At 42.3% G+C, this 26,069-nt stretch overlaps 1 protein-coding gene across 3 annotated transcripts; it reads right to left on the minus strand.

Moving 5' to 3' along the window:
* Nucleotides 1-1,631: 1,631 nt before the first annotated feature.
* On the minus strand, nt 1,632-25,827 carry MYL10 (myosin light chain 10). 3 transcript variants are annotated; one of them, XM_065853215.2, is made up of 7 exons: nt 25,695-25,827; nt 18,006-18,092; nt 14,986-15,061; nt 13,425-13,529; nt 8,502-8,580; nt 2,627-2,675; nt 1,632-1,879 (listed from the first exon to the last, which is right to left on the minus strand). In XM_065853215.2, the coding sequence occupies exons 1-7, from the start codon at nt 25,695-25,697 to the stop codon at nt 1,781-1,783; spliced, it is 498 nt and encodes a 165-aa protein (XP_065709287.1). In that variant the 5' UTR covers nt 25,698-25,827; the 3' UTR covers nt 1,632-1,780. The 3 variants fall into 3 exon arrangements, with proteins under 3 accessions (XP_065709287.1, XP_065709289.1, XP_071673087.1); XM_065853217.2 differs by lacking the exon at nt 25,695-25,827 and adding an exon at nt 23,477-23,579; XM_071816986.1 differs by lacking the exon at nt 25,695-25,827 and adding an exon at nt 23,399-23,418.
* Between the last annotated feature and the right edge of the window lie 242 nt (nt 25,828-26,069).

The raw sequence follows: 26,069 nt of genomic DNA on the forward strand, positions 1-26,069 counted from the left end.
GGAGAAAAGAGCCGTTGTGTGAAACAGAGGCCAGAACTATGTTTGTACAGGAAGTCTCAGTTTCTGGTGAATTAGCCATGACGTGGAAAAAATGGTCATGCAGACTCTTGCATTGCATGAGGTTTTACTAATCCCCAAAGCCCGATCAAACTGCGCACCTTGCTGGGAGGGACTGGACTGGATGACCATGCAATTGTTTCAGATGTTACAGGAATATACAGCAAGAAGTGGCAAAGCCCTCTCCACGACATCTTCAGCAAGATTCATGTGAGAAAGGGCCCTATTTTGCTTCTAGCTGTGCCCACCAATATTTTTAAGGGAGATAATTACTGATCAATACAATTGGGAATCGCCTACCTATACTAGAAAAACATTGTGGTTACAGGAATATGTATAGTGCTCCTGGGTAAGGGGTGAGATCTTTTTATACCAATTTTGTGTATGCCAGGAGCCTTCTCATTCCAGTTGTCCTGTGTGACTGAAGAGCACTGAGTGCAAGGTTTTGCTGGAACAACAGAAAATGCAGATAGGGGTCAACATCCTATCCCTGAGTCATGCAGATGCTAAAGCTTTTTCATGTAATTTCCACCACTCCTGATGAGGGCAGAATTTGACACCTTGGCCTCGAGTTCTTCTTCTACAAAAACTAAGATGGAAACAGAAAATAACTGGCTTGTTACTTCCTCTCAGTGTCTGCGGGACTGTGGTGCCAACAACACTGATGCAAAAGGAAACCATTTTCATTAGTTGTTAAAACAGCAGAAGCTTGTTTTACTTTGGCTGCAACATCATCTGACTCCCACGCAGGAAGTATTCATGCAATATTCCACATAGGCAGAACATGTCCAGTTCCTAGAAGTCCAAATACATGAAACTTCAGCCCATTTTAGAAACTACACTGATCCTGGATTATGGCAGTGAGAGTTAGTCTGCTTTCATGTGTAACCTGGGCTACAGTTCCTGAGTTCTGTTCTCATCCTTGTCCTTAGACTTTCGAAAGATCTTTGGCAAAAGACATCCTTCCAGTGCATGCCTCACCTGTAAAACAAGGCTAATGGCCAACGGGTGAAGGAGCAGGCCTTATTGTTCTTTCATGAACAACCTCCTACGCATAATAAAGGTACCTCTGAAGGGAGAAATTCATTATTACTGGTTTCTAAGTGTGCCTTGGTAAATTTTACTATGAGAAAAATAGCCACTGTTCCACTACTTCTGTTCTTTTGCACTAAAGCAAATGAATCAAGTGGTTTTTGAAACTGGCCACATCACTGAGATGGACTGGGCATATTGCGTATTCAAAAGAGCTTAAGATTGTTTTATTTACACTTTCATTGCTAGGGGCTGCAAAATGGAACAGAATTCTACTTACTAAATGCTCTTCCTGGTGCAATAAGTTAGAGGATTTCTCAATTAGCACATGGAGCTTACATATAAAAGACAAGAGGTTAAGCAACACTGCAGTGCCCAATCGACCATCTGGTGAACATTAGGATTGTCAATAAATCACGAAAGCACCAGTTCATCAAGAAAATTCCATTTCAAACCACTGACAGGAAAAAGAAAAAAAAAACACATGGGAAAAAACTCACAAAATTGGTATTTTCATCTTTTATAAAAACAGGAGCATTAAATAACTTTAATCTAATTTCAATTGTTTTATTGGTTCTCTTCTGATGACCACATGGCTTCACACACTGAATGTTTAGCCCTTTGTCTTGCACACAAAAGCATTATGAAATAACTTGGTGCATCATCACGGGAGAAGCTCATCTCTTTCCTCTTAGTCTTTCTCCTCACCATGGGTGATAACGTAACAGAGGTTCTTATAGTCAAGATTACCAGAGACATCTGGAGGGAAAGCAGCAAACATCTGATTGATCTGTGAAACAAACCAGAGATAAGTGTTAAAAACATAGGACTGCGGGACAGCAGCATGTACTGCTTTTCATTTTCAACCCCGTTCAGCTCCCTTCTGCCTTCATCCTCTAACCACTGTGGAAAATTTTTCCTTAGCTTCAGTAAAATGGAAACAGGAATTAGGACACAACTAGTAAATACAGTCCTGCTATAATCTCAACAAGTTCCTCGTCGAAAAGAGCTGCTCCCGAAATCCAGGTAAGCCCTGGCCAAGTAATGTACTTCAGTCTGCCCTCCAGCCTGTTCTTGCCATGAACCTGTTCCACTCAGCCTCCTCTTCCGAAAATAAAGTCCCTCTAAATTCCTGCCAGCCAGCAGAATCCACGTTCAGTTTCAGACAAACCACAAGTCAGTACCTCCGTTCAGAACTAATTTCAGATTTCAAACAAAATAACTCTCACAGAAATGGAAACCAGATCACAGTCCCCACCCAAACCCGCTTGAACTCTGGTAAATTCATTGCCCAGCTCACCAGAGAAAATAGAGCAAGAGATAGGCCGGGCTTACGCTTGGATGGAAGTCCAAAGAATCTGTTTGATTTAGCCATGGAGCTCTTCAGATGAGATGTTTTGAATTGTTCCTAATTGCTAGAGCTGGCATCAACCCCTGGATTTGAGCTAGATTCATTAATTTAAAGAGGGGCAAATACTTATAGCTGAACAGTAGCTGGATATAGATTCCTGTTTTGAATAAAGCAGAAGGTCCTTACCTCTTCTTGACTGAATCGGTCTGCCTGTGTCATGAGCATTTCTTTGATGCTGTTCAAATAAAATGAAATAACCTGATTAAAGGGTGATAATGGCACATGACAATTCAGATGGCAAGATCCCTCCTGAAGTCGCATGAAAGGAAATCTGTGTGACCGCATAAATTAGAGCTGTTAATCCTTATATGATATTGTCAGAGGTTTTCTGTGGGCACCCATCAGTGTCAATGCCTTGCTCTGCCAACTTATTTTGCTTTTGTGACATTTTATAGAGGTTTAAAATTGTTTAAGGTTATTACTCTAATTGAAATACAGCAATTTTGTATGCTTATCTTAACCTAAAATGGTAGGTTTTCTCACTTGTTGTTTAAAGTTTGAATTGCTTAACAAAACCCAAAGACAGAATATTTTCTGTAAAATCTGAGGATGAAAGGAACAGAGCATGAAATGAGAAAGAGGACTTGAAAGAGAACTCCAACAGCTATTCCGAATCATCATCTGAGAATCCCTTTATTTGCATGCAGTCATTCCCAGAGGAGACCGTGAAACTGCATGAGACTTGTTGTATTTCACGGTACAATGTCTTGATCTGGAGTTACAGCACTGTAACAAGGAGCTTATCCCACACACAATCTGCATCCTATGCAATTATATCAAAGAGAATATTTTTGGGACAGACCCTCAGCTGATTTACCCTCTGTTTTCAAACTCATTGTGAGAAGTCAGTTGAGCATGTAATTTTTTTCCTTAAGTTTATAGCAGAACAGAAAAGCCAGGAAGAATAATTACTGTTTCTAGTCTAACCTCTTTTGATAAAGTGTCCTTATATTTCACTCAGTTACACATGTGCTGAGCACAATACATGCACAATGGACTGAACATCCACCAGTATGAACTCAGTTATGTGCCATAAATATCCTTTTCACTTGCACTAATATCTTCCTGTAGAACCACAGAATCACACAGAATCACAGAATCGACTGGGTTGGAAAAGAGCTCAGAGATCATCAAGTCCAACCCTTGGTCCAGCTCCAGTCCATTACCAGATCATGGCACTAAGTGCCATGTCCAATCTCAGTTTAAAAACCTCCAGGGCCGGTGAGTCCAGCACCTCCCTGGGCAGCCATTCCAATGCTGACCACTCTCTCTGCACAGAATTGCTTTCTAATCTCCAGCCTAAATTTCCCCTGGCAGAGTTGAAGCCCATGCCCCCTTGTCCTATTGCTGACTGCCTGGGAGAAGAGCCCAATCCCCACCTGGCTAGAACTGCCCTTCAGGTCGTTCTAGAGAGTGCTGAGCTCACCTCTAAGCCTCCTCTTCTCCAGACTAAACAAGCCCAGCTCCCTCAGCCTCTCCCCATAGGGCTTGTGTTCAAGTCCCTTCCCCAGTCTTGTTGCTCTTCTCTGGACCCGCTCCAGCACTTCAATCTCTTTCCTGACCTGAGGGGCCCAGAACTGAACACAATACTCCAGGTGTGGCCTCCCCAATGCAGAGTACAGGGGAAGGATCACTGCCTTTGTCCTGCTGACCATGCTATTTTTGATACAGGACAGGACACCATTGGCCTTCTTGGCCACCTGGGCACACTGTTGGCTCATGTTGAGCTTCCTGTCGATTAGTACCCCCAGGTCCCTTTCTGCCTGACTGCTCTCCAGCCACTCTGTGCCAGCCTGGAGCGCTGCAGGGGGTTGTTGTGGCCGAAGTGCAGGACCTGGCATTTGGCCTTGTTGAACTTCATCCCATTGGAATCAGCCCATTTTTCCAGTCTATCCAGATCCCTCTGCAGAGCCCTCCTGCCTTCCAGCAGGTTGACACTCCCTCCCAACTTGGTGTCATCAACAAATTTGCTGATGATGGTCTCAATCCCCTCATCTAAATCATCAATAAAGATGTTAAACAGGACTGGACCCAACACTGACCCCTGGGGGACACCACTAGTGACTGGGCACCAGCTAGATGAATTCCCCTATTAATCTTTAAAGAGTTTGCATTCACACCAAAGAGGCAGAGTTGTCTCCTTTTGTTACTACCAAAGGTATTTTTACATTATCAGGATTTTCTCTAAGTTGGTAAAACAGTCTATAAACCTGTGATAACAGATGAGCAGTTTGTTGTACCAAAAGAGAAGCTGAAAGAAGTACAGAAATCTGGTTTGGTTTGTACATTTGAAAAAAGGGCTGCTTTTTGGAAGAATTTGTTGTGGCGAAGTAAGAGCAATATATCATCTGGAAACAGCCCTTTCTGCTTTTTAAAGTGAATATTTATTTCTGCTTTTTAAAATGGGTATTTAAAACTACTTATAATAGGAATCATGCCTGTACAGGAGCACTTCCACATGAGCAAAATTCACCTACTGCGGGTGCAGGTGTTCAGGCAAAACAGTAAAACTTCCCTTGCTGCTCCCGTACACCGTGAGTCTCCAGTGAAAAAAGTCACACAGATAAAAGTGCAGTTTTGATGGCAAAGCTACAACGGCACTTCCTCGTATCTCTGACACACATATTTTTTTCCAGTAAAAGGCTACAACAAAGAAATATCCCAATTTGCATAAGAAGCATATAGACTTGTGAATCTCTTTCTTGTTGATGTGAAGTGCTCATTTGGAAGGACAGAAAGGGAAAACTGAAAAAAAGAAGTTTCTGGGTAATGAATAAGGACCTTACCCACAAGGACAAGAGTGAAAATACCCATGCAAGTTCTGGGAAATGCTCTGAAGTCACAGACAGAGCTTAAGCTACTGTATATATTTTTCCTGCATTACTTTACCATGCTCTTTACTTAGCAAATTCTTTCTTCAGCTCTTTCTCACATATTGCGGTTTCTGTTTTGTTTTCCTGGCCATTTGTTATGCGAGTGTATTTTTTGAGGTGGAACTCTCAAATGATCAGTGGGTGCAAGAGCAGAGAGATCACTCTTATCACCATACATTGATTATTGGCTATATGTGCATGGGGCAAACAGCATTAGCAAATGTAAGTAGGATGTGTGATCCAGGAAGGAGCTCAGTGAATAGAAGGAAGCACTTACCGCAATTTTGTCAGAAGTCACAAATAAACTTCATCACAAACAGGAATGAATTAAAAAGAGATCTGGGCACTATGTGTTTTCTATTCACATGCTTAAAGTATTTAGGGGAAAAGAAAAGATCAAATATCTAATTATAATCTTCTGATGCACAGCCCAGTAGGCTCTGGCACTCTCCTAAGGAAGAAGGACTGAGTTAAGGATCTATGCTCATTTTCCATTATTTATTTTATGGGGAAACGAACACTCACAATTTCCAAAGCTGGAGATTATGCACTTTATTCTTTGTATATCTTGTTTTCTTTTTTAAAGACTATTTGCTTCTCAAAAAAAAAATAATCAAAGTCTTCTGGGCAAATAAAAATATCCATTTGCCATAGCAGTCTAAATGCTATCTCTTGTCCTGGCTGACACCAGCTCCTTCTACAGTTACAAATACTTTGTTGCATTCTTATATTTTCAAAACCTTTTAAAAAATTAGCTGTGAAATCTCTGGGATATTTTAGTTTTCCACTGGGTTTTCCCTTTCTATGCTGCTGTCTCGGAGAAAACCAGGTGAGGTGGAATGGCCAGTGCTCTCCAACTATGAGAAACGTCACTAGCTCAGCCAAACTAAGCTCCAGAGGTCCTGAATGCGTGTAAACTCCCCAGGTCCATTCTCATCTGGTACAGATCTGAACAGTTTTGTTGGCCTCAGCATTAGACGCAGTTGATGTTGGCCTGACTCACTTTGTCCCAGGAATGGTGTTCAGGGCTGAATCATCTGACCTTTCCAAACGCCATGCCAGTTTACACCAGCTGAGAATCTGACCTAAAGCATTTTCTCGTTTTGACATCATGCTATAGGAAGGATTTTATGCGGGGTGCAACGACGCAGACAAACAAAGTCTGTCATTGAATTTGGAAGGAAGTTCTAAACTCCTGGAGCTTCTGGAAAGGTTAGAAGACTCCATCCCAGCTCCCATCAGATGGACTAAGTGAGTCACTTCCAGACTAGAGGTGAAAACATGCAGAGGGAAGAGACATAAAAATCCCCAGAAGGATGTTAACTCCATGAACATAAAAAGAAGTTGTGATTAAAAGGTCAACATGGCTGGTTTTGGAGAGAAACATTCCAGGATTTTTTAATATGGAGAAATATTATTTATTAACATTAACTGTCATATTGAAATGGCTGTATGAGCCAACATAAAAATTATTTCAAAACCTTCAAATGTCTAAATTTTGGAAGCATATGAATAGAAGTTAAACCTCAAAGACATTCACGGAATTGATTTAATGGTTTGTTCTGTAATGATCAACGTTACCCTCGGGTCTAATAAGTAAACATTATGCTCTGTTGTGGTGATGAACTGAAACAATTGTCTAATGTTAGCAGTGCAGAGGGGGTGGGGACACGGTTGACCTTTTCCATCAAGGAAAAAGAAAAGTAATTCTCTCTCATCTTAATTTTGGAGTGTGATGCTGCATTCCTAATTTCCCCCCAAACTCCAACTGGCTTCCAGCATCCAAGGAATGCAGAACTGGACACAAGATGGCAAGCTGCAGATTTTGTATGCAGTATATTGTTACAGATAGTGGTGGGAAATATAATATTTCATGGGGTTTGTGCTATCAGAAGGTTGTAGTTCATGGTTGTGATTTCACTACTGTGTGATCTGGCCTATTTGGCAACAGGTTATGTTTTATTCTGGTTGTTTGAGTCACTTCTGATGTATCTCTCTGACTGTTCTTCCCATGTTGTTTGGATACCATTACCTCCCAGACAACCAGGACGACTGTTAACCCTCTGCTTCATCTGATTGTTTGTTACATCCACTTGTGTTTTAACTAGTTTGGAAGTTCTTTAGTGAAAAGATTGTCTCTTTTGCTTTATTTTGCGTATTGCTTACCATAATAGGATTCTCATACCCATTAGGAATTAAATGCCACTATCATAGAAAAGCATATTGGTAACAGAAGGAAATCTTGTATATGAATTTTGTATTTTCAACTAACTTCCATGAGACATCAATAACTGCAGATAATGTCATGGAAAACTTCACCTCAGAGGTTCTGGCAATAGGTTTAGTTTTCATTTACCATATCACAACATTAGCAGAATTCCTTGATGCAAACACAATTTTATAACGCATGGTTCCCTAATAAACTTCCTATACATATTATAGACTGTTCTGGCAGTGCAATGAAGATGCACATTTGTGCAATTAGCACTTAAATTCCTTTTACCCTGCTTTGCTGGTGTAACAGGTTATGAATACAAATTAGGTCCGGCCTCCTTATTTTAAAAATAGCCATATTGACAATAATTATTAGGCGTATTATTTGGTTTGGCTCCCACCATATCTAGTGGAAATTCACAGCAAATTCTTGCCTAGAAGCTGAAGGCTTAAGCAGTAAACACATAACAAGGAAAATGTCCTCACTAAAACCACGTCCCTAAGTTAATTAAATTGATCACTCTTTTTTAAGAAGGTACAAGCTTTCCCATTTTAGTCAAGCACTCTGAGAGTCAGGCACCAGACATCCATTTTAATTTTACATATGGAGTTAATCTACAAAGAGTCATGTGTTGATTTATACCCAGACCTTCAAAAAAGGCTATCTAATGGCCTACATGTGATTATATTTCCGTTGCGTCTTGCAATGTCTGAAGACAATAACATCTCTTTTTGGTATACAAATACATTCATACAATAGCCCAGTCTTTTAACTCTGGCTTACAAAGCTAAATGTTTCTCTGCCTGACAGTTCCTTCGTCTCTTAAAACACTAAAAATACAGCTTTTAAGCAGTTCTTTAAACTCATGCAATTACTATTATTATTCTTTTAAAAATATTTGAATTAAACTTACTAGTCTGCCTTTATGTGGCCTTTTCCTTCTGGGTCGAAAATCTTAAAAGCATTCAGAATGGTTTCTTCTGGGTCCGTGCCTAAAATTAATGGAATATAATTTAGAAGCCTGGATGTATTTCTATAGCTGCCGAATACTTGCTAAGTAATTGCATTTACTTGAAAACAGTGCAAAATGGAGAATTCTGCAGTCATAGGTTTGAAGACAAAGGTTCCGTAAGTCGGCAGCATTTGTCATGTCAGATAAACAATAGAGGTGAATAGTTCAATGCTCAGAAGCTTAAAAATAATAACTCATATCTATTCTATGTCTGCAGCAGAGAAAACTTCCAGGAACTGGTCTCCAATATCAGTACCCAGAGGATTAGTGGCTTTCAGAAATGAAAATATAACAAACTGTTTCCATCACTGGCTTCCTTTAATCTTGTACTGTACATTCCTTGTAAAAACACTTTTTGATGTTACTAGTTCTTCGCTATATAGAGGAGAGGTTACTTCCCTCACTAAAGGAAATGGAGCTCATCATAAAATCCGAGTGTCAATGGAATGCAATGGAAACAGGATGATCAATGTAAAATGGTGATTACGTTCTGTAGTGCACTCCCACTTAAATATCTCTTCATTAAGTGTTACTTACAGAAACAGGATGGTTTAAAGCACTAGACTATGGCTCTGAGATTTTACCTCTGCTCTCAGCTGGGGCACAGACTTTTGGTATGACTTTAATTTTCCTGCTCGTCTGTTCCCAGCAGTAAAACGATAGTAACAGTCTTCCTTTCCTTCCATCCTTTATCTGTCCCATCTATTTAGACTGGAAAAACACTGGGTCGGGGACCAGCTTCCACAGTGCCTTCACCTTGGCTGGGCTTTCTGAGTATTCTGTGACACTGCAGATTCTGAGTGTACTCACAGCCAGTTTCAACCCACACCAAAGGATATGCTGTGTACTCTGACTATTCCCCAGGATTTCAAAATATTACAGTAGTATGTATAATAAAAATCGTTATTTATAACTGTAGGAAACAAGATTAACAAGCAGGTAGACTGACTCATGGACAAGTCAAGCTACTTGGGATGCTGCAGTGCTGAAAGTGTGATTAAAAAAAGGTAATAAAATGAATTGCAGTTTCAATGTTTGTCTCAAAGTTCATTAGAGATAGAACGAGAACAGAACCCAGTCAAGGGGCAGTCAACATGGCTTCACCAAGGGGAAGTCGTGCTTGACCAACCTCATTGACTTTTATGAGGACATAACAATATGGATGGATGATGGCAGAGCGGTGGACGTGATCTACCTTGACTTGAGTAAGGCACTTGACACAGTCTCCCACAGCATCCTCACAGCTGAACTGAGGGAGTGCGGTCTGGATGAGCGGGTAGTGAGGTGGACTGGGAACTGGCTGAAGGGAAAAAGCCAGAGAGTCGTGGTCAGTGGGGCAGAGTCCAGTTGAGACCTGGATCCAGTGCAGTGCCTCAGGGGTCAGTACTGGGGCCGATATTATTCAATATATTCATCAATGATTTGGACGAGGGAATAGAGTGCACTGTCAGCAAGTTTGCTGATGACACCAAGCTGGGAGGAGTGGCTGACACTGGAAGCTGTGCTGCCATCCAGAGACCTGGACAGGCTGGAGAGTTGGGCAAGGAAAAATGTAATGAAATATAACAAGGGCAAGTGTAGAGTCTTGAATCTGGGTAGGAACAACCCCAGGTTCCAGTATAAGTTGGGGAATGACCTATTAGAGAGCAGTGTAGGGGAAAGGGACCTGGAGGTCCTGGTGGACAGCAGGATGACCATGAGCCAGCACTGGGCCCTTGTGGCCAGGAAGGCCAATGGTACCTGGGGTGGATTAGAAGGGGGTGGTCAGTAGGTCAGAGAGGTTCTCCTGCCCCTCTACTCTGCCCTGGGGAGACCACATCTGGAATATTGTGTCCGGTTCTGGCCCCTCAGTTCCAGAAGGACAGGGAACTGCTGGAGAGAGTCCAGCGCAGGGCAACAAAGATGCTGAAGGGAGTGGAGCATCTCCCGTGTGAGGAAAGGCTGAGGGAGCTGGGGCTCTGGAGCTGGAGAAGAGGAGACTGAGGGGTGACCTCATTAACGTTTACAGATATCTACAGGGTGAGTGTCAGGAGGATGGAGCCAGGCTCTTCTCGGTGACAACCAATGATAGGACAAGGAGTAATGGATTCAAACTGGAACACAAGAGGTTCCACTTAAATTTGAGAAGAAACTTCTTCTCAGTGAGGGTGACAGAGCCTGGCCCAGGCTGCCCAGGTAGGTTGTGGAGTCTCCTTCTCTGCAGACATTCAAACCCGCCTGGACACCTTCCTGTGGAACCTCAGCTGGGTGTTCCTGCTCCGGCGGGGGGATTGCACTGGATGATCTTTTGAGGTCCCTTCCAATCCCTGACATTCTGTGATGGTTCCCTGCTCTAATGACTACATCCAATCCTTATGCCTTCTTAGTCGTCTTTGTTTAAAAGGTTTCACAAGAATTAGTAACAGTATCTTAGTGGCTATAATAGTGAATAAACCCAAGGCTATATGACTTCTTCTCACACACTGGCCATGTATATTTTTTTGCCAAGCTGTAGGCAATGTATTCAAACTGTGCTGAATACATCATCAATACAAAGAGCATTGGTATTTAATGAGCATTTTGATTGTCCCATGAAGAGAAACATCCTCCAGCTCCGAGGAAAGGGCTGCATTTTAAGTAGTCACCACTGTGTGGGGGATTTTATTTTTTTTTCTCCTTACTGTGTTTTACGTTTTCTACTCTGTCATATCCTTGGACTTTGGCTTTGAAGAGAAGCAATGCAGCAGGCATTCTTTATTGATTAGCTGGTAAATAAAGTGGTTTCTTTGATGTGCGGCATCTCTGTTTTCTGTACAAATTGTATTATTCTGACTCCCTGTAGAAACAGCTCCATGTGGTTGGCATTAACATAAACCGAGTTTTGTTAGCTGTTCATCTGGCATCATAATCTCAATATACAAAGCTAAAGCTCGTCCCGAAAATCCCAGCTTCCCCTTTATGACAGAAATCAATTATAGCACAACAAATTTTACTTAGAAAGCACCTTTCACCAAATTCTCTGAGTGGTACTTAGCTAATAAAGAGTGTTGCAAAATTGCCATATCCACTTCCTCTAGCCCTTTCTCCCTTTCTAATTGCACTACAAAGGCTCTTCATCCCAATTAGTTTTGATTGGGAATGTGCAGTCTTTTGGCTCTGCTTCCTTTGCATGACAAACCCAACCAGAAGGGCATGACAAGCACAGCTGTGATTTTCCCTTCACCAAATGGAAATTAAAGAAACCCTCCTCCTCTGCTAGTGGCCAACAGGAAACCTGCAGACAAGAGGGGTGCACTTCAGTATTCGCCTTCCTGGGCTGGCTCTGCTTTTATCCACGCAATTGGCAGGGCCGGACTCTTTGCCAGCTTCACCAGTTGTAAGAGACAAGAGGGAAGAGAGGAAAGGAAGAAGAGCTCATTCCCATGCTTGGTGTCATCATAAGCATCACAAATAGACAGGAATGGGTAGCAGGGCATCCCACAAGAAACAGTCACATATGCCAGAGGGAAGATTATAGAAAAGGGCACTCTCTACTCTGCAAGATGACATCCAGAATGGAAAGGTGGAGGTACCACTGTGACCAAGACAGATCCATGTCTGGTAATAAAATCCCCTCCTCAGTGTCAGGCCACAGCCTTCTCCATCACCTCTTATGCTCCCCAGACATGTTCCTTACCAATAATGTATTTCTTTGAGGACTAGCTACATTAATTCTTTCTTTCAGACCTCTCTATTTTCTATTCCATGTGTAGAAAGACATTCACTGAAACTGTGCTCAGCAATACAAAGCCAGAGTCCAGCAGAAACACAATAAATGTTCTTAAGAAGATGGGATCAGATTTTTCAATTTTTCTGTTCATTAATTATTTTAACAAACTTCTGCTGGACCTCATCATCACTAACCTCCTCTGGGTGTTCCTGCTCCGGCGGGGGGATTGGACTGGATGAGCTTTCGAGATCCCTTCCAATCCCTGACATTCTGTGGTTCTGTGCTTGGCTAAGGCCAACCTTGCTTCGAATGTCAAGGCTTTCTCCTATCTCTAATACACATAGGAAGATGGGGTTTCTCTTTGCCTTGCGCTCCTTCTCTTGCAGTTTCTAGCCGTTAACTGTATAAGAGATACAACTCAATTACTAGTTCCCACAACAGATTTAGTACCCACATTTTGTGAACTCCTTACAGTGATCCCTATGTATTCTATGGCAATGGGCAAAATCCCTCTCTCTTATAACTGTAAAACCACTGAGATTAAATTGTTTCAATTTATCCATCCCATTAAGAGTTATTCAGAGAAATTCCATCCAATGGCAAAAATCACTGTTGACCTCATGTGAAACCAAGGCTGGGCTGATGGGTTACAACTCATAGAGAAAATGAGGGAAGAGCACATTGCTCCTTCAGGCCCTAGAACTGCAAGGATGATGAGAGGTCATGTTTGTATCGTGAGGCAAAGGAATGCAGAAAGGTTTTTTTGTAGAAACACTGAAAATACTTTAAAACCAGCTAACACTGGGAGTGATACCACTACAGCATGAGCAACAGGAACCTACTGACGGTGAATAACTTGTCTGCACTGTGCTCCGGGCTGCTGTGATTTCATTACTTTCTGGACCTCAATTTACCACTTTCATGTTAGCTTATGTAAGCTGAAATCACACCTTTGAATTGTCCTCTGGACCGTCCCTTAGCCTTTTCATACTTCAGCCCTGTCTGCAAAAATGGAGATCACTCCTTGCCTCTAAGCATTGTTCTGTGGATACATTATTATAATTTGCAAGGCACTGAGATATTTCAGCACTGAGGATCTTTGACAGATACCTCTCCAACCCCCCAAAGGTACTTACCTTTCAGCTTTTCCCCAAACATCGTAAGGAAGACAGTGAAGTTAATAGGACCTGGCGCCTCCTTCACCATGTCTTCAAGCTCTTCATTCTTGACATTCAGACGACCTGCAGCAGGGATCATTTTTCATAATAAATCACAAATTGTGTTTCAAAAAATGATTCCCATTCATCTCCTCCCACTGGGGAGCTCAGGGCTCCGTGCAACTTTGCTAATAACATGGTAGAACACAACTCCAGGATGCCCTAGTGCAAAACAAATCGGCAGGGCTGGCTCTAAGATCAAAGGGTGACTGAAGGAGTAAGGAGGATAAATAATAGGGATGTGGCCAGCAGTGGACAAAAGAAGGGGCACTTCCAACTAAATTGGTTTTCGTTTACTTTCTCTTTTGTTTCCCCTCCAGGTGAGATATGGGCCCCACTGACAATAATGCAGCAGAGTTCAAAGTGACTGAAAGGAATCCAGGGTCTCAGTCTTTGCCCTCCTGTATATTGAGATGCCTTTCTGAGTAGAGGGCAGATGGATGAGGTGAGCAGTTCTATCCCTTACCCATCCTTGTGCAGTCCTATGGAGAAGAATTTAGACCCTGGCAACCTTAATCACACCAAGTAGTAATTTGCTATGACTGTACTTTATAGGCATTGAAGGGCTTCACTGAACAGGAAAGATACCAGAACTTGGCCTTAAGAAATAAATATTTCAGGGTAACAGTAGCTACAGGCCAAAGTTTGCAAACCTCACTGTCACAATAAAGAGTTCAGGAGCTTCTGCTCTTTGCACTGACTCCGCTGGCGTCTGATTCCACCCCAGGGAGCACTAAAGATTCTTATCAAGCTCTTTTTAATAAGATCCAGATGGCAAAAGCCCAAATGCCTACATCACTGTTCAAGCCTCGAATGTTGCAACAAGGATACAACTCCAGGTTTAGGATCATGAGCATTTTGATTTTTCCTTTCCTTGGGAAGACTTGCTTTAATCTGCTTGATATTATCAGGACTGTGATGCTCATGGAATGGACAATACTTAATCTCATGACATGCACATTCCACCCCACAGAAATGCACAACAGCACGGAACCTCACATGAAGTCTTCCTACTGTTGTGTGGGCAGAGGGGCAGCCAGTCCATGACAACAACGGTAATCGGCAGATATTGCACGGCTCCCGGATGAAAAAGGCGCAGCCTGGGAAGCCTGGATTCAGAGACGAATCAGAAATGCTTGGCATGGACCCCTGCTTGGGTGGGCTTTTTATGAAATAGTTGCAGGGGAGGGATCGGTGCCTTTGGGGAGCTGCCAGCTGCACAGCCCTGCTGCACCAGCCAGGGAGTCCCTGAGAGACCTTCATTCGCTTCTGGAAGAGGCTGCCCAGGACACTTCCCAGCTGGAGCTATGTAGAAAGACAGAAACTACCACAAAGGAGGGAAATCACACTGAACAGGTTTCCTTTTGCCTCCTGTGTATCTCACTACTTCCCCCACTGTAATTTCAACGCTAACGTCTCTTATGTGCTTTAAATTTAAACTGCATTTCCTTTAAGTATTAAATTATTACTACCGGTTTACCTAGTGCAGCAAATGTGTCTCTCAAGTCAGCTTTGTCAATAAATCCATCCCTGTTCTGATCCATGATAGTAAAAGCCTGTTGGAAGAAAAAGGAAAATTTATTGCCATTGCCATGTTGCACTGGACAGTGCTACGATCACATATACCAGGCCAGGGGTATTATATTCATGCTGTAAAGAAGAATATTTAACTTCCTTTGATTCACCCGCATCGTGCCACTTCATTGCACTTTCCTCACTTTCAACACATTACTGTACCTTGGCAAGGGGCTCAATTAAACCCACCCAAACTTCTGACTAAACTAATGCTCAGTGCAGCGTGGTTCTGGTCTGAAGCCAATGCTGGCAGCTCCAGCCATTCAGGCCTTAACCCATTAAAGTTTGAATTAAGGAGGCTTTAGTTAGGGAGGATTTAGTCAGTGGTTACTCTGTGTGTTTTGTACCTTTCCCATACCACATTCCTTTGCGCAGCAATCATCTGTAAAACATTTCATTGCTGTACCTACCTCTCTGCTATCAAGCTAAAGGCAATTTCTTCTGGGCCTTAAAATGATCCATCATACAGAGATAGCTGAATTTTCAAAAGTACAGAGAAATGTAGCTTTCACAGTATTATTTATTCAAAGTTTGTTTCCCTTTCCAATAAATTGTATCCTTCAGACTGTATTTTGTGCTCTGACTGACCTTGATGTGTTGCCCTTAAATACTTCTGGTCAGGCAAAATTTAACTTTTGATAGGATAAAACCAGGTATTTTTCTATTTTCAGCCAGCACAGAATTTATGTACTCTAACCATTACTTACCAAGCCGGCTAACTACCTATCTATTTATTTACCTATTTGCACATCTGTCTATTTGCTGCCATCACACTTTTAATGTTTCATTGATTTTGAAAGATTTTAATGACCTGAAATTCCCCTGGTCATACTACGGGGAGTATTAGTAGAACCAAGCATGTCTCTGGAGCAGGTTATTGTCTGATGTGCACATTAACACGAGAGCATATTTTTACAAAGACCAGGAATTATTCTTGCTTCAGTATTATTATGAAAGACAATGTTCTCCTGGGAATCCAGCTAGTCCATTGTCTAGTCCATTGCAGCTACAGCAACTTTTAAAGTCTACAGCTCTACAGGGTGCACTTCTTTCCATGATCGTATTATATCAACATACCTTCATGTAGTTTTACCTCCAGTTTCTTACAAAGCCCCACTGCTCACATTCCAGTTGTGATTACTTGCAGCATGCATGTTCATAACCCTTCGTTTACCTGCCAAACCATCACCTTATAAAAAATGAAGCCTAACTCTTTCAATTTGCTTTCCCTCCTTGTGGGAGGGCTTACTTTAAATGATCCCCACAATCTGAAAGCAAAACAGAAGAAAACATGAGGAGCAAAGCAGAGCCCAGCAAGCTCACAGAAGACAGGAAGAGCATTAGGTATGTATTATAATGAGTGAACTTAAAGAAATGTAAAGACTACAATGCTGAAACTTTTTCTGGTGAGCTGGTCGAAATCTCTAGATAAAAATGTTCTGATCAAAACCAGCTTTTTGGGAATACTTGTCCCAAGAATGCAGTTTTTAGACACAACATGGTCTTGGTTTTCACTGGACTGCTCCACTGCCTCATGCTTTTGCCATTATTCTGCCACCATCCTCCCAAAAATAGTATGAACTTCTTTAGAGTAGATCAAATATAGCATTCTGAAAAGTTCTTCTTTTTGTTGGCACATCTTCAAACAGTATTCCTTGCCTTGGAGAAAATAAAACTGGTGGTTCACAGGATGCAGAGAAAAAGTGGGAGAAGAGTGTTAAACATGGTCCCATTAACCGTGGGGAAAAGTTTAGTGTTTTCAATTCATTTACCTGGGCCCCATTTATAATCTTTTGTACAGGTTTTTAATCTCTTTTACCACTGAGCTTTACTGGTGGGAATCCTCACAAAAAGTAAAGTTGAAAGCTACATGCAAAACATGAAGTAGTAGCTATTTATCACATTGGAAATGGCTTTGGAATGTGAGTTAAGAAAAGATAGGGGAAAAAAAGAGTCATTTTAAATGAGAAACCAGTGCAAAATGTGATGGCTTCACAGACATTCTAGAGTGTCCAGTCAGAAAAAGAACATAAACTCATCAGACAAATTATCTGTCTTTAGTATACTCAGCTTTCATGACAGGCCATTAGATTTACCTCCTCACTGGTCAAAGAGTCTACAGTGCAACGCAATACCAAATTATTTTGGAGCTAAAAGATACTTAGTTAATCTCAACATGTTGTTTTGTTTTACTGGCATTTATGGAGAAAGTCAGCTGAGGGCTTCTTGGTATTTTTGTGTCTAGTTTGTGGGCAGTATTAGAAGGGTACAGAAGAATATTTTCTATTGCTGTTGTGGAACAGCCCACTAATTAAAGTTGTGGTTCAATAAAGCATCTCTATTCAGGGTAATACTTGAGCATGTAAGGCTAGTTTTAGATAAAATACTGCTTAACTTTAAATGTACTCGAGTGTTTTCCTGAATCAGGTCGAAAGTGGATAGATGATAATTTTCCTTGATTTTGGGGCAGGGGCTTGGGGGCTTTTCCAACAAGTCTAGAGCTTGAAACAGGAGAGTGAGGGAGGAACAGAAAGAAGGAGGGAAGGAAGGAGGGAAGGAAGGAGGGAAGGAAGGAGGGAAGGAAGGAAGGAGGGAAGGAAGGAAGGAGGGAAGGAAGGAAGGAAGGAAGGAAGGAAGGAAGGAAGGAAGGAAGGAAGGAAGGAAGGAAGGAAGGAAGGAAGGAAGGAAAGAAAGAAAGAAAGAAAGAAAGAAAGAAAGAAAGAAAGAAAGAAAGAAAGAAAGAAAGAAAGAAAGAACAGACACACAAGGAAAACGATACACCAGCCAAAACCACAGAGATGATTCAGAAAACAACTGTGTGTTCTATTAAAGCAGATGGAGAACTGAATAAGGATTACAAACAAAACCTATGTTATTCATTAGCAACGACAGGAGACTGTGTAGAACAGCAGAATAGTGACCAACCTCTTTGAACTCCTGGATCTGGGTTTGTTCAAACATAGAGAACACATTGGAACCACCTTCTATCTTCTTCTTTGCCTTTTTTGGGGCCTACAATACAAATAAGAAGATCAAATATATATTACTTTGTTAAGCACCCATGAAAACAAATTCCATCTTTAACAGAAGGTAATGTATATACAGTCAAGTAGTAAAAGTAGATTGTGTTCTGTTATGACAAGGTTTTTAATTCAATCCACAATATATGTGTGTGTGTATATATAAATGGGACAAAAAATGCTGCTTTAGTAGCAGAGGAATCTCTCACTGAGGTTTTGCCATTCCTTTGCTCTGGGCTGGAACCTGACAGCTCGGATAAACAAGGACACCTTGTCACTGTGCTGCCTTGAGAAAGGTGAGGGACCCAAGTGGGACCCTGAATATCACAGCTGGGCCACTCTTTGTGTCCCAAGGAGCTGCCTGTTCCTTGGGCAGGGTCACCTGAGCCCGGCCAGTCGATGCAGGACACTTCTCTCCCTACCACACCAGCTTTTCCAAGCTCTGTACTAGAGGAAGAGTGATACAAGCTCATAATCTCACCTGGAGACGTAAGCTGCAATTTCCAATCTGCTACCCTCAAGAAATACAAGCAATTCAGGTAAGTGGCTACAGGTGCTGCTTCTGCCCAGTTCCCGTGCAGGACAGCAGCCAGACAAAACATGAGGCCCTGCATGAGGAGTCACTTCAGGAACCATACGATGAAATCATTTCATTTCCTACTCTTGTAGAAGTGTTTAGCAGTGTGCTCTGTCCGGACCAACACTGACTGAACAGATTCTTCTTGTGTAGGAACACTTTCTACACTTGGAGGACAGTCCATATTCTTGCACCAAACTATGACACTACACTAATTGCCTTACTAGCCCATATAATTTTAATATTAAAGATAGTAGTTTTAAATAAAAGGGTGGGCCTGCTTTTATCACTATTTTGTAGTCTGAAGACTGAGACAGAAAAAGATTGGGGAAAGAGCTACAATGTCTAAGAATCTAATCCCCACCATAATCAGTCAGAACTAGACTTCATTATATATCTTTGACTAAGGGCACAACCAGCTTGCCTAAGACAATGCAGTTCTTATTCTGCAGTAAAGAATCAAATCTGTGAATCCTATGGATTACAGAGATGTCAACATTGTCCTAACTTGGGGCAGGATAATGAGCTACATTGCCTTATTTTTTTCTTTACTATTTTTACTTTTAAACTTCATCATCACAGTCCCACCTGGTTCTCCTGTCATGGAAAATTAGTCTCACTTAGTTTGGGCTATTCTGCATGAAACAGAAGGCAACTTCTACTGTCTCCTTTCATCAAAATAAGAAAGCCTGTGAGTTAAAATTCAATACTGATTTCGAATATCCTGAGGAGCAGAGCAGCTCAAGGAAATATTCCCACTTGACTCTGTTGGAAGGATACATTGTCTGATCAATTTAATTTGCGAGGCAGTTTTCTGTACTCAGCCACCCTGGTTTAGATGCCGGGTTGAAAATCAGGGCTACGGTAGATGCGCACCCACAAACCCAAGCGCCAGACCTGTCAAGCTCCAATCAGCTAATGTAAAGCACTAAAGTCTGGAAATAGGAGTGGAAATTAAAAGAAAAATGTATTTGTAGAGAGGATAAAAATAAGGATAGAATGCTACTGCAGGCACGGTAAAAAAAGTGAATAAGTGGAATGTTTAATGAATGTAGAAATATTGATTTTGGAATAAACAGATTCCCTCCTCCTCCTCCACATGAAATAAGTGTTATTTTGAGCTGCAGCGGGCAATCTTCCATGTAACGTGAGGTGCCTGGTAGAGGTTTTCAACACTTCCAGATTGAATGGAAATGTTAAGAACAATCCTACGTATTTATTTGTATTTGTTCCCCAAGGTAAAAAGAAAGCAGATGTTAGCAGTGGAATGCATTGTGAGCTGTCTGGGGGATGTGACCACAGGGCACAAGGCTGGCCCAGCATTTTCGGATGGGGTAATAAAACCAGTTCTCCTGTGCTCGTGTAGCTGGTCTTTATGAACACAAAACATGCTTGACCATCCTCATGCTCTGCGCTGCTGTGACCAAAGACAGCATCCATATTCAGCATGATAAATATTCCCCATCCTAGCCAACTATCTGCATCTTTTTAGTAAGTCAGCACCACAATGAAGGACTGAGGGCTGTAGCTCCAGCTTTTATTCACCTCAAATGCCAAACACTGGCAATATCTCCATTATTCTTCAGTCTAATGGGTTCTCTGTGCTATAAGGCTTTAGGCAAGGATTGTAGCTGTAAGAACAGATCAGATTAACCCAAATTCTGGGGTTCAGTATCTGTTAGAACCAGACCAGCAACACAAAAAACACCCAAAAGTTTATTTATATTAATAAAGTTCTATTCAAGGCAAAAAAGACTGAAGACCAGCAATCCAGAGAACAGTCACCATACCAGGAGAAATTCATCCCAGCATGAGATTTATTTGGTGTTACTCTCTGGTTAGTCGTCTCCAGAGATTATAAAAGAGATCAGTGCCCATATGGCTCAATCTATCTTGGCTTTCGTGCTGAAGCTCTGGGTGTGGATCCTATTTACGATCTGCTCACTTGTGGAATGGGGCTGAGAACACCAATACATTTCGCAGGGGCCAAAGTACAGTTGTTGGATGGGAATGGCTCTTGGTTTTGCCTAAACAGTATTTGGAACGTAATTTATGTGCTCTGAAAGGCTGGGAAATTCATAATCACAGAAAGAAACAGCACCTTGATTTTGTATGACTGGTGGATAGTTATGAAGAGGAAGGCTGAGAGGTGAGCAGGTGGAGCAGGAGCAAAATACAGGACGTTGTTACTGGTGGGTAAGTCATTAAAAGGCCTCTCTAGGAGAACAGAAATAGGTCTCTGCTGTCTGACAACTCCAAACACTCCAGACACTTTTAATGACTAGAATCGGGATCCTGACCCTGAAATATCTCTCTGAAGGGATGGCATAGTAAAAAGAGCAACACAGACCTGAGCAAACATAGTGCTCAATGTCAAGGATTTAGTAGGTGACCCACACGACCAAGTGAGTGACTGACACATCACTTCTCTCTGCCTCGATTTCCCCATTTGTAAAATGCAGAGTGTGCCGAGCTGCACTCTGCAAAGGTGGCTGCTCTATCTTCACCACGTGTGCTTGGAGACTGACATACAAAACGTGCCAGACGAGAAACTGAAGAGCTGAGGGTCCCCTGGGCTCGGATTCCGAGGCCTCAATAGCACAGCAGCGGGAAGAATGTTGCAACAACTGAACAAGCCTATTAATATTCCTGCCTGAGTGTATTAATCATCCCATTGTGAAGAAAACAACACTTCACTTTGGAAGAGAAACCACAGGCTTGTCGCGTATCAGTCATTTGTCTTACCAGTGTTAGCACTCTCTCAATTAGCCTGGATTTTAAAGGGTCTTTTTTGTTCATTCGTTTGGTTTGATTTTGGTTTGTCTTAGAAGCTTTAAGTGAAAAAATGGAGCCATACCAAGATCCGGTCCCAAGAAAGCACTGTTGGACCAGGCATTTGCTTTGAGCTGAGTTTCCTTCACTGAAGTTCTTTATGTTTCTCCTTTCTGGCACATCAGGGAGCCAGAGAGAACAAGAAGAGTGCAGTGACACGGGCACAGAAACAGCGAGTGTGCGCTGCCTATGCTCTCTGGATATTAGAATAGGGATTCATTTTTCCTGTGTTGCAGAGGGGGGTGTCTGTTCAAGTGAATCAGAGTGAAGAAACCTCTGATTTCGGTGTGACCTAAGAGAACAGGGAACAGGGAATCAGTTTCTATCTCTACATGGAAAGGAGGAAGGAGCTGAAAATACTTGGTTCTTGCTTCAGAACGTGAGGCGCTGTTTACCCTGATAAATTCATGCAACCTTGCTGCTAGAGCAGGCTCATGACACCAGAGATACAAAGGAAGTGACACCAGATTATCGCAGAGCTTTATCATCTCAGCCACTTCAGTGAATTTATGAGACAACTCAGAACAGTTCGGTAAACCAGGAGTTACCGCAATACGAACCAAGGTACGGCCCCAGGACGGGTGCTCAGGTGCTCGCTTCTGCCCTCCAGTAAGTCTGAGGGAACCAACTCCTGCTCAGTGCTTTCTGCAGAGCCACCTCCACAGGCAATGAGGCAAAACAGGCAGCACTGCCAGAAGCCACATTTTCAGTTCAGTTTGGGACTCCCCGTTTGGCCCACCATGCCTTAAATCACTCAGAAAACACTCTAAATAGCTAAGGATGACACAGTTTGATATTCCTGACAGCCAACGTAAAAACACAAGCAGAAACACATCCCCATGCAGCAGTTATTGTGTCTTCTTTCAATTCTCTTACTGAAGAAGACACCGGTGGATAAGCAGGTCTCCTGGGAGGGAGTCCCTCAGAGAAAACCAGTGATGTACACTAGGAAGAGCCTGATTCTGTTGTCTTATACCCTTATGTGTTCATTCAGTTCAGGGCAAACTAAACATAAGATACTACCAGCTTTAAATCGCACCGTTTCACATTTTATACCTCCTTCCTCTGCAACTGCACGCATGACTTCGGAAAAGACAGAATCATCCATCACCTCGCTCAGATTCTGTTCCCCACTGTGATCCACAGTGTGATGTTAACTCTGAGTTACTATTACTTTTTCATCCATCATACTCTCTCCTTGTTTTTCATCCTCTCTGGGATCTCAGTGCTGACGTTTTCTGTCTTTGAATTTTCATTATCATTGAATCCAGCTTCTGAATGAAAAGTCACATTTTAGGCCCATGCAAGGTGCAGCAGTGCACAATATTTTTGTTGATTACTGTCTCGTAAGTTTGGTCTGCTGCGATAATTTACATCGTAGCATCACCAACGATCCCAGCTATGGACAAGCCGCCCTTTTTTTAGCCTGGTTTGGTCCTTTTCAAGGCAGGTGAGCAGCACAGGGCCAGCCCCAGCGAATGCCTTTGAGGGAACAGTCTAGAGAAGTGAGCAACATAAACTGCTCTAAGGGCACGATTTGCATTTCAAAAAGGCAACAGTCTCAGATCATTCAAATAAAAACCCACGTTATCAGAACTGAGAAACGGAAGATCTTTTTATTACCTACTCTGCGCTCACAAACAGATCCCTCCCGTCTCATCCTCACTCCATTTTATATGTAGTCCCAGCCTCCCACACACCCACCCAGACACACAGACCTTTGATCCCTGCGAGATACAAAAATCCGTTGGCCTGCATGCTCCGTGCTTCACACTCCCATGAACTAGCGCGTTCTCCTTTGCCCCACATACAATCCCTTCCCAATCACAGTCTCCTTATTTTCTCTTGCACAGATATACAGAGAGAATGTATTATCTCCCAAAACTTACATTGGAACAGCAGATAACCCCTCCAACCGCAGACTGCTCAACCTCTATGACCCCAAATTTGCCAGCTGCTTTCCTCACCCATCAAAATTTCTTCCCTGGTGTATACACGTCCTCCTCCTTCATGTAAACAGATGAACAGTCCCTCTCTACCTACACAGTCCTCTGTGCTCACAGACACACGCGTATGTACACGCACACACGTGTGCAGATGCAGACACAAACGTGGGCAGTTACACAAGTGGCCACATTTTCGGCTGGTGAAATCAGCATCGCTCCACTGGGGTCAGCGCTCGCTTCGGTACAGGTGGTACATTCCAGGCAGTTAAGCAGCCTGCAAAACACATTTGATCAGAATGCCATCTATTTTTGGTTGCTCAGTTCTCTTCAGCATACGGAATTTACTACAAGGTGTCACTCGAATGGAATAAACACCGGAATCTTTTGGGAACACGAAAAAGGCTTCCTTCTCCTTTCTTCCGCCTCTCCTTCCCGTCCTCCTCTCCATCAGCACAGCGCGTGTGGGGAGACATCACAGACCCAACTTCACTGAAATTGCCTGGAATTAACGGAGAGCCGTAGACAGTTCTCAGAACTCCATTCCACAGCACTTGTGTGGTCTGCTTTTGTTAGGAAAATTATCTCCCTGAACCCTGCCTCTCTTGCTCTCATCAGCCCTGGATGTCAGAGCCTGGTAGCACTGCCTGACTTGTAATTATTTTTTACTGTGCTGCTTTGTCTGCACTAATCCTTTGAAAGTAGCTTTACTGCACATCTGAAATATTATGATGCTATAAAACCTCTGTAATATTTATAAATCCCTTAAGACATCATAAAGAGAGAAAAAAACCTCCCCACAGAGTTCATCTAGCATAATTACATATACATTTCCCTCTGATTAATAAAAAATGATCACTTCCTTATGTAAAGATATTCTTCAGCTTTCTTTCATTAAGGCTATTTTTTTCTTTCCATTTTAAATCTGTTTCATGTGTCCCTGTATAGTAAGGTATCTTGGAAGATATTTTCCCAAAACAAAAGGCACGATGAAAAGAACCACCAACAGCGCATCACCACTTGAACTAGGAGTGAGGAGACCGAACAGTCTCTCACTGTATTTTCACATCTCCTAACTTAAGCAATTTCACCACAGAATGCCCTGAAATGTCTTCAAACATCAAGCAGCACGCTGTGTCATTGAACTGGACAGGAAGGAAGAAAACTGATAGATAAAATTAAAACGAAGAGGGGAAAAGGAAAACCTAAGACCCAGCACTTGCCCCCCACCCACACAAGGGCTGGCTTAGACTCTGCTGAAGCTGATCAAAGGGAAACCTGTAAATCCACAACTGAAGAGGCACAACCAGCACAAGGCACTGCTCACTTGTGAACCGGTGGTGAAAAACACCACTAGTGGCTCGTGTGCTCAGTGTGAAACCACCGACACCAGGCTTGCACTGACTGAAACTGGAACCCGCTTTTGTGCGTGAATTTTAGAAATCACTTTGAACGTGGTTTTATCTTGCTCAGAACGGAGCTTGGATCCCATTCATCACCTGCTTAAATGAGATCAGGTTTAAACTAAGCTTTGAGAAAGCTTTTCATATACAGCTCCCTCTCTGGTGTTCTCCAGAATCAAATGTTCTGTAGCCCAGGGAGCCCTGGGCAGCACTACTTTAAAACAGACAGCCTGAAAATGACCTGCAAAAAGGAGAAAAACAAGGAAAAAGAAATTCACTAGCTTTTTTTAAATACTGTTGCAGTCATTCCTCTGGATTTGCAGAACACAAAGAGCCCAATCTGCCCACTGGTCCTCAGGCAGGAGCTCCTTGGGATCACAGCAAGTGCGATCAAATGAACAGGGCAAAGACAAGGCACAGAAGTTTCTGCAGTACTTCCTACTTCCCCCCCAAGTCTCAAGAGCAACACAGTTAAAATTACAGAGATATCCCTTTCCCTCACTCCCCATCACACCATAGCAGACCTTAGTGCTAATTAACACCAGCCGTGCCGACAATTGCTGCCCTACTTAGTGTATTAGTCTTGGAAAGAGATGCACAAGCTCTTTCCTTCCGTAAGTGCATCCACGTTCCTGACCTTACTCATTTGTTAAACACATGTAGAAAATCCCATGGAAGTTCACAGCTCGCTCCATGGGATGTATCTTCATTCTGAATGTGATGCCAAGTATGAGATTTCATGGGGTCCAGTGTGATCGTTACTGTGCTGTTTGAATTGTTAGGGTCAGAAAGAAATACAGACAGAGATAAACAGAGAGATGGGAGAGAATAAAACCTACCATACTGCTGCTGATCTTTCCACCCCTTCTCTGCCAACTTAGTCAGCCAGCAAACACAATGCCAATTGTCTCTTTATATAGTGTTACCAAGGAATAAAAATATGCCCGCTCCAAGTTTAGACAATAGATGTAAGGTTGGAAAAGTGCAGTAATTGGATCCCAATACCATTCCAAGCATCTGTTCCACGCACGGCTTTTGCTTTCACAGAAATAATGCAGTAGATAAGTAGAGTAGGCAGTTGGGATACAATTGTACAGCACTCACGATAAGCTACAGCTGAAGGGGCTTTCCCCTGTGCGTCTAAATAATGAACACACGGCACACATTAAAAAACATATAAGTGGACATGGCATCCTGAAAAAAGAGAAACACAG

Source organism: Patagioenas fasciata, chromosome 19 (assembly GCF_037038585.1).
Source record: "Patagioenas fasciata isolate bPatFas1 chromosome 19, bPatFas1.hap1, whole genome shotgun sequence".
Lineage (NCBI taxonomy): Eukaryota > Metazoa > Chordata > Aves > Columbiformes > Columbidae > Patagioenas > Patagioenas fasciata.